The 13,138-nt window shown below is 48.1% G+C and overlaps 1 protein-coding gene across 2 annotated transcripts in view; it reads left to right on the plus strand.

The window, feature by feature from the left end:
* The window catches only part of corin (corin, serine peptidase), a 35,620-nt gene that overhangs the window by 13,009 nt on the left and 9,473 nt on the right, over positions 1-13,138 (plus strand). Inside the window, exons 4-19 of one of the 2 annotated variants that reach the window (XM_078164248.1) lie at positions 66-177; positions 375-479; positions 1,158-1,420; positions 1,526-1,639; positions 4,719-4,826; positions 5,304-5,414; positions 6,608-6,730; positions 6,817-6,930; positions 8,708-8,910; positions 9,303-9,331; positions 11,227-11,369; positions 11,500-11,607; positions 11,746-11,859; positions 11,950-12,060; positions 12,173-12,296; positions 12,389-12,517. In XM_078164248.1, coding sequence (XP_078020374.1) covers positions 66-177; positions 375-479; positions 1,158-1,420; positions 1,526-1,639; positions 4,719-4,826; positions 5,304-5,414; positions 6,608-6,730; positions 6,817-6,930; positions 8,708-8,910; positions 9,303-9,331; positions 11,227-11,369; positions 11,500-11,607; positions 11,746-11,859; positions 11,950-12,060; positions 12,173-12,296; positions 12,389-12,517 — 2,011 coding nt within the window. Of the gene's footprint in view, positions 1-65; positions 178-374; positions 480-1,157; positions 1,421-1,525; positions 1,640-4,718; positions 4,827-5,303; positions 5,415-6,607; positions 6,731-6,816; positions 6,931-8,707; positions 8,940-9,302; positions 9,332-11,226; positions 11,370-11,499; positions 11,608-11,745; positions 11,860-11,949; positions 12,061-12,172; positions 12,297-12,388; positions 12,518-13,138 lie in introns of both variants that reach the window. The other variant, XM_078164247.1, reaches the window with a different exon arrangement.

The following is a 13,138-nucleotide window of genomic DNA, read 5'->3' on the forward strand; positions in this document are numbered from 1 at the left end:
TGGACACTCAGCCTTTCAGGGACGCTCGTTTAATACTGAACACTTTATATTCTCTCTGTCTCCAGGTAGCTGTCAGCTGATCGTGGAGCCTCAGTGTCACATGTTGCCGTACAACCAAACATGGCTGTCCTCCTCGGTTGCCGTGGTGAAGAGCTCAGAGGTCGACATGTTGCTAAGGTAACCACATCCAAAAACACAAAGCCTCTCTTCACATCTTTGAAACCGGTGACTTTCTCACCTGAAACACATCTGCATATTGATGACACAGTTTGTCTGAAGTGTCCTGATGAAACAGGCGTAGCGAGGACGCCTCAGGACACCTGGACTGAACTTGTGTGGACGTGAGCCGTCCTCTGACTGATGATGTGTTTCAGGTTCTTCAGCTACCTCAGCAGACTGTCCTGCTACAGACACATCATGCTCTTCGGCTGCTCGCTGGCGCTGCCTGAGTGTATCGCCGCCGACGGGACGCACAACAGGTAACACATAAATACCTGAGAAAACAGACCCACTGACTCACAGCCAATCAGCTCGTTGTGCTGACCTCAGCATGTGTTGCTAATGGCGTACGGCCAAAGGTTTCCAGGAGGAACCTGAGCCCGTGAACTTTGGGTCCACGTGAGGTGTATCTGTGTATCCTGCATGCAGCGTGCTGTGACCCCGTTACCATGACAATGACCCTGAATAAATGTGACCTGATGTTACTGATGAAGAGGATCGTTAACGCTCGTCTTCCTCAGTCACATGACCCTCCTCATGATGTTTGTATCACACTGTTCAACTTAATTATTGTAAACAAACAAGGTTTGTGACGACGTCTGGCGACAGGTGGAGAATGATAGAACACACACACACACACACACACACACACACACTGACAAGAACAAACCTGTTGCTCCACATGAATGTCAGCTGTTCAGACTGTAACTGGAACAGCAAGTGTGTGTGTGTGTGTGTGTGTGTGTGTGTGTTTGAATTTCAGAGTGCGTAAGGATGTTATTCTTGGAGTACACACGCACACACACACGCGCACACGTGTTCGGTGTCAGCGGCTTCAACTCTGAACGACCTCTGACAGGAGGATTATGGGTATTAGTGTTTTATTGCTGCTACTGAGATGTGTGTGTGTGTGTGTGTGTGTGTGTGTGTGTGTGCAGACGGGTCGTGCTGCCCTGCGCATCGTTCTGTGAGGCAGCGAGGGAAGGCTGCGAGCCCGTCCTCCAGATGTTCAACGCCTCCTGGCCCGACTTCCTGCGCTGCTCGCAGTTCAGCAACGTCACCTTTGCTTTGTCGCCACCATCAACGCCATCTTTGCCGTCCTCGCCATCCTCGCCATCCTTCCCATCATCATCGCCCATGGCAACAGCAGTCCCCGCCCCCCCCGCCTGTTACACGCCGAGACAGATCAAAGGGAAACCCTGTGAGTAAAAACAAACACACACACATGTTTTAATGTTTTAAACTCCACACTGATCTGATGGTTTGATGACATCACTGCTCCGCCCTCTCTGTGATTGGTTGACAGCTGTGTGCGGCGGGAAGGACCACTTCCTGTGTGCGACAGGGATTTGCATCCCACAAAAACTGGTGTGTAACGGGTACAACGACTGTGACGACTGGAGCGACGAAACACACTGCGGTGAGACACACACGCATTCATGTTTACATCAGATGTGGGGTCCATAGTGTTGTGGTCACTTGTGAGAACACACACACACACACACACACTGTATTGTGATCTGTACAAATAGCAGGGGGAGTCTTCAGCCCGTTGTCGTGGTGATGTGTGCAGGTGATTGATTGGACGACAATGGTGGAAGTTCCGGAGCTGTTTGTGACAGACAGGTGGTCGTCATGGCGATATACGGAGGCTATAGGCTGAGACCACTGGAATGTAACGACAGATAGAGTTTTCTCTTTGTCTGTGTATGTCTCCCGACCTCTCTCTGACCTCTGAGGATGTTTACGGCCGTGAACACCGAACACAAGAACGACAGAAGGAACAAAGAGTTAAAATAAAAGAAGCTCCGAAGGAGGAAAAGATGACAGGAGATAAAAAGAGGAACAGAGAGAAGGGAAAGACGTATTAAGACAGAAACACAAAACAAAAACTTAATGACAGGAAAAAGGTGAAATAAGAAACGAAACTTGAGGAAGAGATGAAAACTGACGACCAGTGTTGGGCTCCTTACACATTACTGGAGCTTTAGTCCACCAAAGAAAATCTTGGTCGACTGAAGTCGCACATAATCTTCAACTAATCGATTAGTCGTGGGAGAAAAAATAATCTGCACGTTATTTTTACTTGTGTGGTGGTGTGTCTGTGTCACTCTGCAGTTACACCTCCAAAACACTAGTCGGCGGTGGAGGACTGTGTTAAGAGCTGTAAAGTTTAGTTCAAATCAAACTTTATTTATATAGTTGATTCAAAACACACATCAAACACACATTAAACACACATTAAACACACATTAAACATGGCTTAATAGAGACAGTTTCAAACACAAATCAGCTTCACTATAACTCGCAGCATTCACAGACAAACACTTGTCTTTATCTGGACACATTTTCCAAACAAATACAACATGCTAACGTTATTAGCACAAGCCTATGGCATTTTACATTGTATAAATTAGCCTAGCAGCTAGCAGAGATTTCCTCTGCTCATATGAAGCCAGGATAAATCACACACATGACTTAAAATGCTATTTTAGTGGAGGCTTTATTGTCTTCACAATTTATTGTTTCTTATCTGTGAAATTAAAGTAAATCAAAGCTTTGTTTCCACTGAGGGAAATGGTTTCAGCTTACAGAGACAGACAGGAGGTCTGTGTCACTGCGACGCTGAGTGTGAGAGTGGGCGAGTTCAACTTTCTGTCTTTCACAGGTAACTTAGCCTGCCCCCCCCGCCGCAGGAAATAATGGATTAATCCTGGAAAGCTGTTGATGTAGCACTTTTCTCCTTATGAAAGTAACACGGCGATTATTTGACCAATGAGAATTTGGTCGGACGAGAGCATAGCGACCAAATAATCAACTAGTCGACCAGGAGACTATAGGCCTACTTGTTATTCTTTCCAAAAATAATAATATTACTTTACTTATTACTCCCTGTCAACAGTAATTCACTACTAGTTATATTACTTTTCCATTACATCCCATAAAGAAATTCAGATGTGTCTCTGTGTGAATGTCAGGGTAACTGCCAGGAAGTGTAAATTCAGCCAGTGCAGAGCTACAGCTGAGGGCTCGCCTTTGGTGGAGTGTATTTCCTGGAGTTTCATGTTGTTGTGCTGTCGGTCATAGTACCCAAAGTGTTTCAGATGCATTTTTCACAGTGAAAAGAGTTTTAGTCTGACGACCTGCAGCAACAGTGTTCTTGTCATCTTTACTTCCAACAAAATCAAAGTCATGGAAATATTTGCAGTGACTAAGGTAAAAAGTTTCTGTCCTCCAAACTGTCTGCACATTGAGACCATTAAAATGAGTCAGCAGATGATATTTCATGTCTGTTGTGACGTCATAACAAAAGTCATGTTTTAATAAGTTTTTGGGGTAATTGTAATCTCATTACTGAAATGTAATCATTAATTAGTTACACTACTTGTTACTGGAACTGGAACCAACGCCAATAGTAACGCGTTACTGCCCAATACTGCCGACAACATGAGAAAGACACAAAATTTGTTCAGCAGAAAAAATGTGTGACGGTTCAGACAAAATTTGAAAGAAAAACAAGTAAATGACAGAAAATAAAATGACAGAAGAAGAAAAATATGAGTGTCAGACTTTAACCAAAAGAAATAAAATGAGACAAAAGCAAAAGACAAAATGAGGAGATATTTGAAAAATAAAAATGAGAAAGAAAAAACAGAAAAATTAGAGAATTTAAAAAAAGAAATTTGGACAAAGATAAAAACTAAACGAGAACAAAAGATGCAAAACAAGAAAGACTCAAAGAAAGAAACCTTGTTGGAGACGTCCCGACTTTCAGATGACCAGTGCAGATCTAATGCAGAACTGAACCTGTGTTGTGGCAGAGGTGGCGTTCAAAGTCACTGAGCTCTTTCTGTTCCACTCTACAGTCTCCATGTTCCTCTGCGAAGTGCAGAGTGTGCTGGATTTGACACACCTGTTAACGGTGGGTGTGGATGAAACACCTGACCTCTGTGACAGGGGTGTGCCATATCATATTGTTTGCAACAACACTGCTATTATTTTATTTTATCTTTTGAAGATGTTTTGTTGTAGTGCAGCTAGAGAGTGACAGGAAAGAGGGAGAGAGAATGGGGACGACACACAGCAAAGGGCTGCACGCTGGAATCAAACCTGGGCCGCTGCAAAGGACTACGTGGGGCGGACACTCAACTCGCTGAGCTAGAGGCCGCCCTGATAACGCTGTAATTTTTAGTATCATGATACTCGCAGCATTTTGACTCTTTGAAACATTGATGTCACACTGTTACCCACGGCAACAGCAAGCACAGCTGACAGTGAAATGATGATGGACTCCGCGGTGCTTCCAAAAAGAGGAGGAGCTTCAGTAGTGTGGCGTAAACTGTGGCGTCCACTCAGAGGGAACTCAGTCAGCGGCTCCTCCAGCAGAAACAAAAACAATTTGGCATATCGTCAGGAATATTGTCAAAAACACCCTGATGTTATTTTAGGGTTGTATCGCCCACCTGAACTCAGCCATCAGTCTGACTGTCTCTCTGCAGTGTGCACAGACGGAGAGTTTCGGTGCAGCACCGGTCGGTGTCTGTCGCCCGCTCTGGTGTGTGACGGCTACGACGACTGTGGAGACCTGAGCGACGAACTCAGCTGTGGTGAGAACACACACACACACACACACACAGAGTAACACACACTGTCAGTGATGCAGTGTGGCAGCTCAGGATCAACTGAGCGAGGGAATCCACCACCTGTCCATCTGCCAACACACACACACACACACACACACACACACACACACACAGTATCATGTTGTGTCTGTCAGCTGTTAATCTGCTCTAAACGAGGGGGCTTTTATTTTGGTGAACAGTGACCTTAAAGTTTGAGATTCTCTGAAAGCATTTATTTTAATGAGTTTGTTTCTTGTTGCAACTTCAAATTATTTTAATTTTAAAATAAATTATTGGTTATATTTTGATACTGAAGTTTAAAGCTGCTCTGCTTGTCTTCGTCTGTCCTGACGTAAATCTGAGCTTTTGTGTTTTTTCGGCTCACTCTGGTCTGACGGTGTGGCCTCATTACTGCCCCCTGTGGTTAAAAAACTGCCATTCATAATGTGTGTGTGTTGTCAGTGTGCAACCCGGCTCGTGAACATCGCTGTGGTGACGGGCGCTGTGTGTCCAGAGACTGGCTGTGTGACGGAGACCACGACTGTCTGGATAAGAGCGACGAGCTCAACTGCTGTGAGTCACTGAGAAGGTTCATTCATAAAACTGTTTCCTTCAGTTACACTTTGTGACCAGCGTCCAGTTTGAACAATGACGAAAACTATGACGGAAATTTTTCGTCAACAGTCTTTTTTTCCATGACGAAAACAAGATGATGACGAGCTAGAAATGGTTGGTGGCTGGTTTTAAAGCACGTCACCTGGCAACGTCAACGTTACAGATCAGAAGCACAGAGAGTTGTTGACTAGAGACGATACGCCGTCTCATGGCGGTCACTTCCTGTCGACGTTACAGATCAGAAGCACAGAGAGTTGTTGACTAGAGACGATACGCCGTCTCATGGCGGTCACTTCCTGTCGACGTTACAGATCAGAAGTACAGAGAGTTGTTGACTAGAGATGATGCGCTGTCTCATGGTGGTCACTTCCTGTCGACGTTACAGATCAGAAGCACAAAGAGTCGTTGACTAGAGATGATACGCCGTCTCATGGCGGTCACTTCCTGTCGACGTTACAGATCAGAAGCACAGAGAGTTGTTGACTAGAGACGATACGCCGTCTCATGGCGGTCACTTCCTGTCGACGTTACAGATCAGAAGTACAGAGAGTTGTTGACTAGAGATGATGCGCTGTCTCATGGTGGTCACTTCCTGTCGACGTTACAGATCAGAAGCACAAAGAGTCGTTGACTAGAGATGATACGCCGTCTCATGGCGGTCACTTCCTGTCGACGTTACAGATCAGAAGCACAGAGAGTTGTTGAGAACTGACTCCATGTTTTGCATTTGGACATTTGGACATTATAACGTGGACATTAAAGAGAAGCTGTGTTTAATTTACTCAAACAAATAACTGAGGAACTCAAGATTCATTTGTTTCTTCTTGGATAAGCTTGACTGTTAGCAGACAGCTCCCAGATGTAGCTTACGTCACTCTGAGATGTTTCCAGTGTTTTTTAACAGCAGCTAAAGATTTCTTGTGATAAACAACATAAAAAGATGACGGGTAACAGATGACTGTTTGTTCAAAGAAACGGAGCTGAAGCTTCTTTTTGTTTGTCAATCAAACATCAAGAGAATAAAGCTGTGCTGACAAACACAGCTGAGTCACTGATGATTCATGGTGCTGAAATTCACTGCTTTGTCCGCGATGACTGTTTTTTTTTATACTGACTAGTTTCAAATATAACTCTGATGTGTTTGTGTGCAGCCTGTAAGAGTCAGGGTCTGCTGGAGTGCAGGAACGGTCACTGTATTCCTTCTGCGTTTCGTTGTGACGGAGAGGACGACTGTAAAGACGGCAGCGATGAGGAGCAGTGCAGCAGAGAGCAGAGTGAGACATCTGTCTGTGTAACACCCGTCTCACATCTCTTCATCCGCCGTCGTCTCTGGTTCTTATTATTTCTGTGTGTGTTCCAGCTCAGGGTGTGTGTCCTCCTGGTCAGCCCAGCTGTATTTCCACTTCCTGTCCATCAGTGTGCGGCGTGGGCAGCGCTGCCTGCGACCCCCGAACCAACAACAACAACAACTGCAGTGAGTCCTCACTCTGCATGATCCAGAACACGTCCTCACTACGACAGATAAACCTGAATGTAACACATCAGAAACTGTAGTGCTGCACTCTGTACTTACATATTAATCACTGTGGGTGAAGAATACTCAGAGCTTTTAATTAAGTTCTGTACTTAAAGGTTCTGTACGTCTCTTTTCTACATGTATCATGAAGTTTTTTATAACCTCTGAGCAAACAGGTTATAACGTAACTTAAATCTGAGGCCCTCCCTGATTTTCTCAGTCGTCTCAAGCAGCCTGTGCACTGACTTCACTTAGTGCCCTGTAGCAACTTGAGTTTAGCCGGAGCAAGACTGAGTGCCCAAGCGCTGGGCTCTTATCTTGAACCCTCCTGTTGACTGCCTCAAGGCCCTACTGTAGCAGCAAACTTTCTGTTGCTGCCCTTACACAGACTAAACCTGCTGTGAACCCGGGCCTGGGCTTTGCACCAACTGAACTTGAGTTGCTAAAGGGGCTAAGGTCAGAGCTGCCATCTGCTCTGGTGTCCAAGCGGTGGGGAATAAGGCTGAAGCTCTGCAGGCTGTGCTAGCTAGAAAACTCTCATTTGTTATCTGATGAACAGTGAATCCATCAATTTCATATCCACATCATAATTCCAGTTCCCCCCAGTACCAAATAGAATTCCTAATGTTAGGAATTCTATTTGTGTATCTATAACATCTATATGTTAATGCTGACGTGTGAAAGACATTGTGGTTTCAGATGGCTTACGTTATATAACATTAGGTTGCTTGATAATGTGGACAAATTGCTAGTTAGCTAGCAAACGCAGCAAAATACCATTGTGAGTGATAAACATCGTAATATTTTTTCCGACAACAAGGCTGAATTAGCTAGCTTGCCATGTGGGAATTACTCAGTCAGCTAATGTTTCGAAGCAGCCGACACCAGCTCAATACAGTGTAGCTTAGTTTCAGCTAGCTGGCTAACTTAGCTTGCTTACTGCCATTATCACTAGCAAAATTCTATCTGAGTGAATATGTCAGCTAGCTAGCTTGCCAAATTACTTCTTCAACTAAAGTGATCCATGATCCTAACTTATGTTGTGTTATGAAAACAGTGTTGATGTAACAACAATAAATAAATGATGAAAGGGTACAAAGCCCTTCCTGTTAGCCAGGAGCGATAAAGGGACAGCTAGCGAGCTAACGTGACCTGAGGTAAGGTTGGCCAGATAGGTCCCTTTTTTATTTTATTTATTTTTTTATTATTATTATTCACCACAAGTGTTTTTACAAGACACGGAACAAAAATCTTATACAAAACAAGAACATAGAGACATTAGGATATTAAAGGCGAAAGTAAATAACTACAATTATTTTTTTTAAAAACAGTTAAAAAAAAAAGAAGGAATGAAACATATACCATCCCAACGTACTCTGATACACATCGTACATTTTGTACTTTTTAAATAAGTAAAATTTTGAATGACCTTTACTTGTAATGGTGTATATTCATAATGTGGTATTTATACTTTCCCCTAAGAAGTTTAACATCTCCGCACTTCTTCCACCACTGAATAATGCAGTTTAACAGTCATTTTTCATTTTCTGTGTGTGAGTTTTTAGTGCATGAGTCTTCTCAGGTAAAGTACAGGTACCTCAAACACCAGGAAATCACCACAGCTTAGTGTCAAGGTCAAGTTTATATAGCTTGACAGTGTATGACTGTGACTGAGTGGAGAATGTCTCCCCCCGGTGGTGGCAGCTGGTACTAACTGTGCCTCTGTGTGTGTCAGCCCGCTGTGAGCCCATCAGCCTGGAGCTGTGTATGAACCTGCCCTACAACCTGACCAGCTACCCCAACTACCTGGGCCACCTGTCCCAGAGGGAGAGCTCCGTGTCCTGGGAGTCCTCTCTGTTCCCCGCCCTGGTTCAGACCGGCTGCTACCAGTACCTCATGTTCTACGCCTGCACGCTGCTGGTCCCCAAGTGTGACCCGGTCACCCTGCAGAGGGTCCCGCCCTGCAGGTTAGTTAATCCATCACCAGGTCAGTCTGCAGAGGGTCCCGCCCTGCAGGTTAGTTAATCCATCACCAGGTCAGTCTGCAGAGGGTCCCGCCCTGCGGGTTAGTTAATCCGTCACCAGGTCAGTCTGCAGAGGGTCCCGCCCTGCAGGTTAGTTAATCCATCACCAGGTCAGACTGCAGAGGGTCCCGCCCTGCGGGTTAGTTAATCCATCACCAGGTCAGTCTGCAGAGGGTCCCGCCCTGCAGGTTAGTTAATCCATCACCAGGTCAGTCTGCAGAGGGTCCCGCCCTGCGGGTTAGTTAATCCGTCACCAGGTCAGTCTGCAGAGGGTCCCGCCCTGCGGGTTAGTTAATCCGTCACCAGGTCAGTCTGCAGAGGGTCCCGCCCTGCAGGTTAGTTAATCCATCACCAGGTCAGACTGCAGAGGGTCCCGCCCTGCGGGTTAGTTAATCCATCACCAGGTCAGTCTGCAGAGGGTCCCGCCCTGCAGGTTAGTTAATCCATCACCAGGTCAGACTGCAGAGGGTCCCGCCCTGCGGGTTAGTTAATCCATCACCAGGTCAGTCTGCAGAGGGTCCCGCCCTGCGGGTTAGTTAATCCGTCACCAGGTCAGTCTGCAGAGGGTCCCGCCCTGCGGGTTAGTTAATCCATCACCAGGTCAGACTGCAGAGGGTCCCGCCCTGCGGGTTAGTTAATCCATCACCAGGTCAGTCTGCAGAGGGTCCCGCCCTGCGGGTTAGTTAATCCGTCACCAGGTCAGTCTGCAGAGGGTCCCGCCCTGCGGGTTAGTTAATCCATCACCAGGTCAGACTGCAGAGGGTCCCGCCCTGCGGGTTAGTTAATCCATCACCAGGTCAGACTGCAGAGGGTCCCGCCCTGCGGGTTAGTTAATCCATCACCAGGTCAGACTGCAGAGGGTCCCGCCCTGCAGGTTAGTTAATCCATCACCAGGTCAGACTGCAGAGGGTCCCGCCCTGCAGGTTAGTTAATCCATCACCAGGTCAGACTGCAGAGGGTCCCGCCCTGCGGGTTAGTTAATCCATCACCAGGTCAGACTGCAGAGGGTCCCGCCCTGCAGGTTAGTTAATCCATCACCAGGTCAGACTGCAGAGGGTCCCGCCCTGCGGGTTAGTTAATCCATCACCAGGTCAGTCTGCAGAGGGTCCCGCCCTGCGGGTTAGTTAATCCATCACCAGGTCAGACTGCAGAGGGTCCCGCCCTGCGGGTTAGTTAATCCATCACCAGGTCAGTCTGCAGAGGGTCCCGCCCTGCGGGTTAGTTAATCCATCACCAGGTCAGACTGCAGAGGGTCCCGCCCTGCGGGTTAGTTAATCCATCACCAGGTCAGACTGCAGAGGGTCCCGCCCTGCGGGTTAGTTAATCCATCACCAGGTCAGTCTGCAGAGGGTCCCGCCCTGCGGGTTAGTTAATCCATCACCAGGTCAGACTGCAGAGGGTCCCGCCCTGCGGGTTAGTTAATCCATCACCAGGTCAGTCTGCAGAGGGTCCCGCCCTGCGGGTTAGTTAATCCATCACCAGGTCAGTCTGCAGAGGGTCCCGCCCTGCGGGTTAGTTAATCCATCACCAGGTCAGTCTGCAGAGGGTCCCGCCCTGCGGGTTAGTTAATCCATCACCAGGTCAGACTGCAGAGGGTCCCGCCCTGCGGGTTAGTTAATCCATCACCAGGTCAGTCTGCAGAGGGTCCCGCCCTGCGGGTTAGTTAATCCATCACCAGGTCAGTCTGCAGAGGGTCCCGCCCTGCGGGTTAGTTAATCCATCACCAGGTCAGTCTGCAGAGGGTCCCGCCCTGCGGGTTAGTTAATCCATCACCAGGTCAGTCTGCAGAGGGTCCCGCCCTGCAGGTTAGTTAATCCGTCACCAGGTCAGACTGCAGAGGGTCCCGCCCTGCAGGTTAGTTAATCCATCACCAGGTCAGTCTGCAGAGGGTCCCGCCCTGCAGGTTAGTTAATCCATCACCAGGTCAGTCTGCAGAGGGTCCCGCCCTGCGGGTTAGTTAATCCATCACCAGGTCAGTCTGCAGAGGGTCCCGCCCTGCGGGTTAGTTAATCCATCACCAGGTCAGTCTGCAGAGGGTCCCGCCCTGCAGGTTAGTTAATCCGTCACCAGGTCAGACTGCAGAGGGTCCCGCCCTGCGGGTTAGTTAATCCATCACCAGGTCAGTCTGCAGAGGGTCCCGCCCTGCAGGTTAGTTAATCCGTCACCAGGTCAGACTGCAGAGGGTCCCGCCCTGTTAGTTCATTTTTTTAAACATCTCTCGTCCTCGCAGGTCTCTGTGTCGTAATGCGAAGGAGAAGTGTGAGTCTGTGCTCGGCATTGTGGGATTGCAGTGGCCTGAGGACTCTGACTGTAGTCAGTTTCCTGAGGAAGGAGGGAACACAACCTGTCTGCTGCCAGAGGATGGAGTCGACGGTACTGTCCGTCCGTCTGTCCTGATATTGAGGCTGAACTGTTTCTGCCCCTGAAAAAAAACAACAACATAATAATTGTGTCAATTTCTTGTTTCCTTGTTGTTGTCTCTGGTGTGTTGCCATGGCAACAGAGTGCTCCCCCAGCCACTTCAAGTGTCGATCAGGTCGCTGCGTCCTGGCGACCAAACGCTGTGACGGACACCTGGACTGTGACGACCACAGCGATGAGGACAACTGTGGTGAGACACGCAAACGTTTCAAAACAAGAGTCCCCCGAACGCTGTAACACTTCCTGTTGGCCTGTGTTGTCTCAACAAGTTTTACCGTACACGTCCACATGACTCAGGTTGGTGTTGATGATGTCACCTCTCTGTCAGGCTGTTCTGAGCGTGCTCTGTGGGAGTGTCCCGGCAGTAAGGTGTGTATTAAAGCCAGTATGATCTGTGATGGCTTCCCAGACTGCCCCCTGCTGGTGGACGAGGCGAACTGCTGTGAGTGGATACACTGCTTGTATTACTGGTGTTATCATTAATCTGAACACATGATCGTGTCATGAATAACATGTCTGACTGTGTCCTCAGCGGTGTGCAGAGACAACGAGCTGTCGTGTAACAACCATCAGTGTGTTCATCGGACTCTGTGGTGCGACGGAAAGAAACACTGCTCAGACAGCTCGGACGAGTGGAACTGTGGTACGACGGTGGTAGAGAACCCTCTGTATTTATCACGTGCATATATACCGATCAGGCTCTGTATTGATCAGTGTAGGTGATCAGGTCTTGTATTGATCCGTCCTCTCTGCAGTGTCTCTGTCCGATCGGTCGGGGTCTGTACTGACGGTGTTCAGGACGGCAGCAGAGTATCAGGTCTGCGCAGACGAGTGGAACCACGAGCTCAGCAAACTGACCTGCAACCAGCTGGGACTAGGGTAAGGTTAGTAACACACACACACACACGCACACACACACACACAATCTAATGGTGTGACAGATGACCTACAGTGTGCATGTTCCTCTGCAGAGTTCCCTCCTCTGTTTCCATGGTAACCGACCACCCTGGAGTCCCGGGCCGCCGGCGTTGGTTGCACGTCCATCCTGAGTGGAGCCAGAGGAACGGATCAGCTCTGCAGGCCCGCCTGGAGAAGAGAAGGTAACGGTTCCACCTGTGAGAGCTGTCAATCAAACACAAACAGCTGGACTGAGACCACCCTCACAGGACCTCGCTCCGCCCTCACAGGACCTCGCTCCGCCCTCACAGGACCTCGCTCCGCCCTCACAGGACCTCGCTCCGCCCTCACAGGACCTCACAGGACCTCGCTCCACCCTCAGGTCGACTCCAATTCAGCTGAATACTTCAGACACCACGTAACAATTTTCTGTTCTCGGAGCGGGGCCGGTCATCAGGAGCGCTGTTGGAATATATGCTCCCTTCAGTTATTCATTGCTCCAAAGTCTCGGAGCGCCGAGTGTTCTCTGGCACAAACGGAGCAGCAGAATGTCGCGCACAGTGAAAATGAAACTTCACAGTTCGTCGCGCTGCATCTGGAAGTTTGTTTTCACTGCCTCTGCAGCAGCTGCTCCTCTCATCCATCGGTCTGATCAGTTAAATCGTCCCTGTGACTCTACAAACTGCAGATGAGTTAAAGTGATCTCATGAAGAGTTCCACCTGTGCTGCGTTCACAGATCCACAAAACCGTCTGAGTTTACAGAGAGGACACAGAAACGCAGCTGGTGCCTCAGCTGTCAGTTCTTATCTGTTTAAACTTTATA

The sequence above is a fragment of the Epinephelus lanceolatus genome, chromosome 22 (assembly GCF_041903045.1).
Source record: "Epinephelus lanceolatus isolate andai-2023 chromosome 22, ASM4190304v1, whole genome shotgun sequence".
Classification (NCBI taxonomy): domain Eukaryota; kingdom Metazoa; phylum Chordata; class Actinopteri; order Perciformes; family Serranidae; genus Epinephelus; species Epinephelus lanceolatus.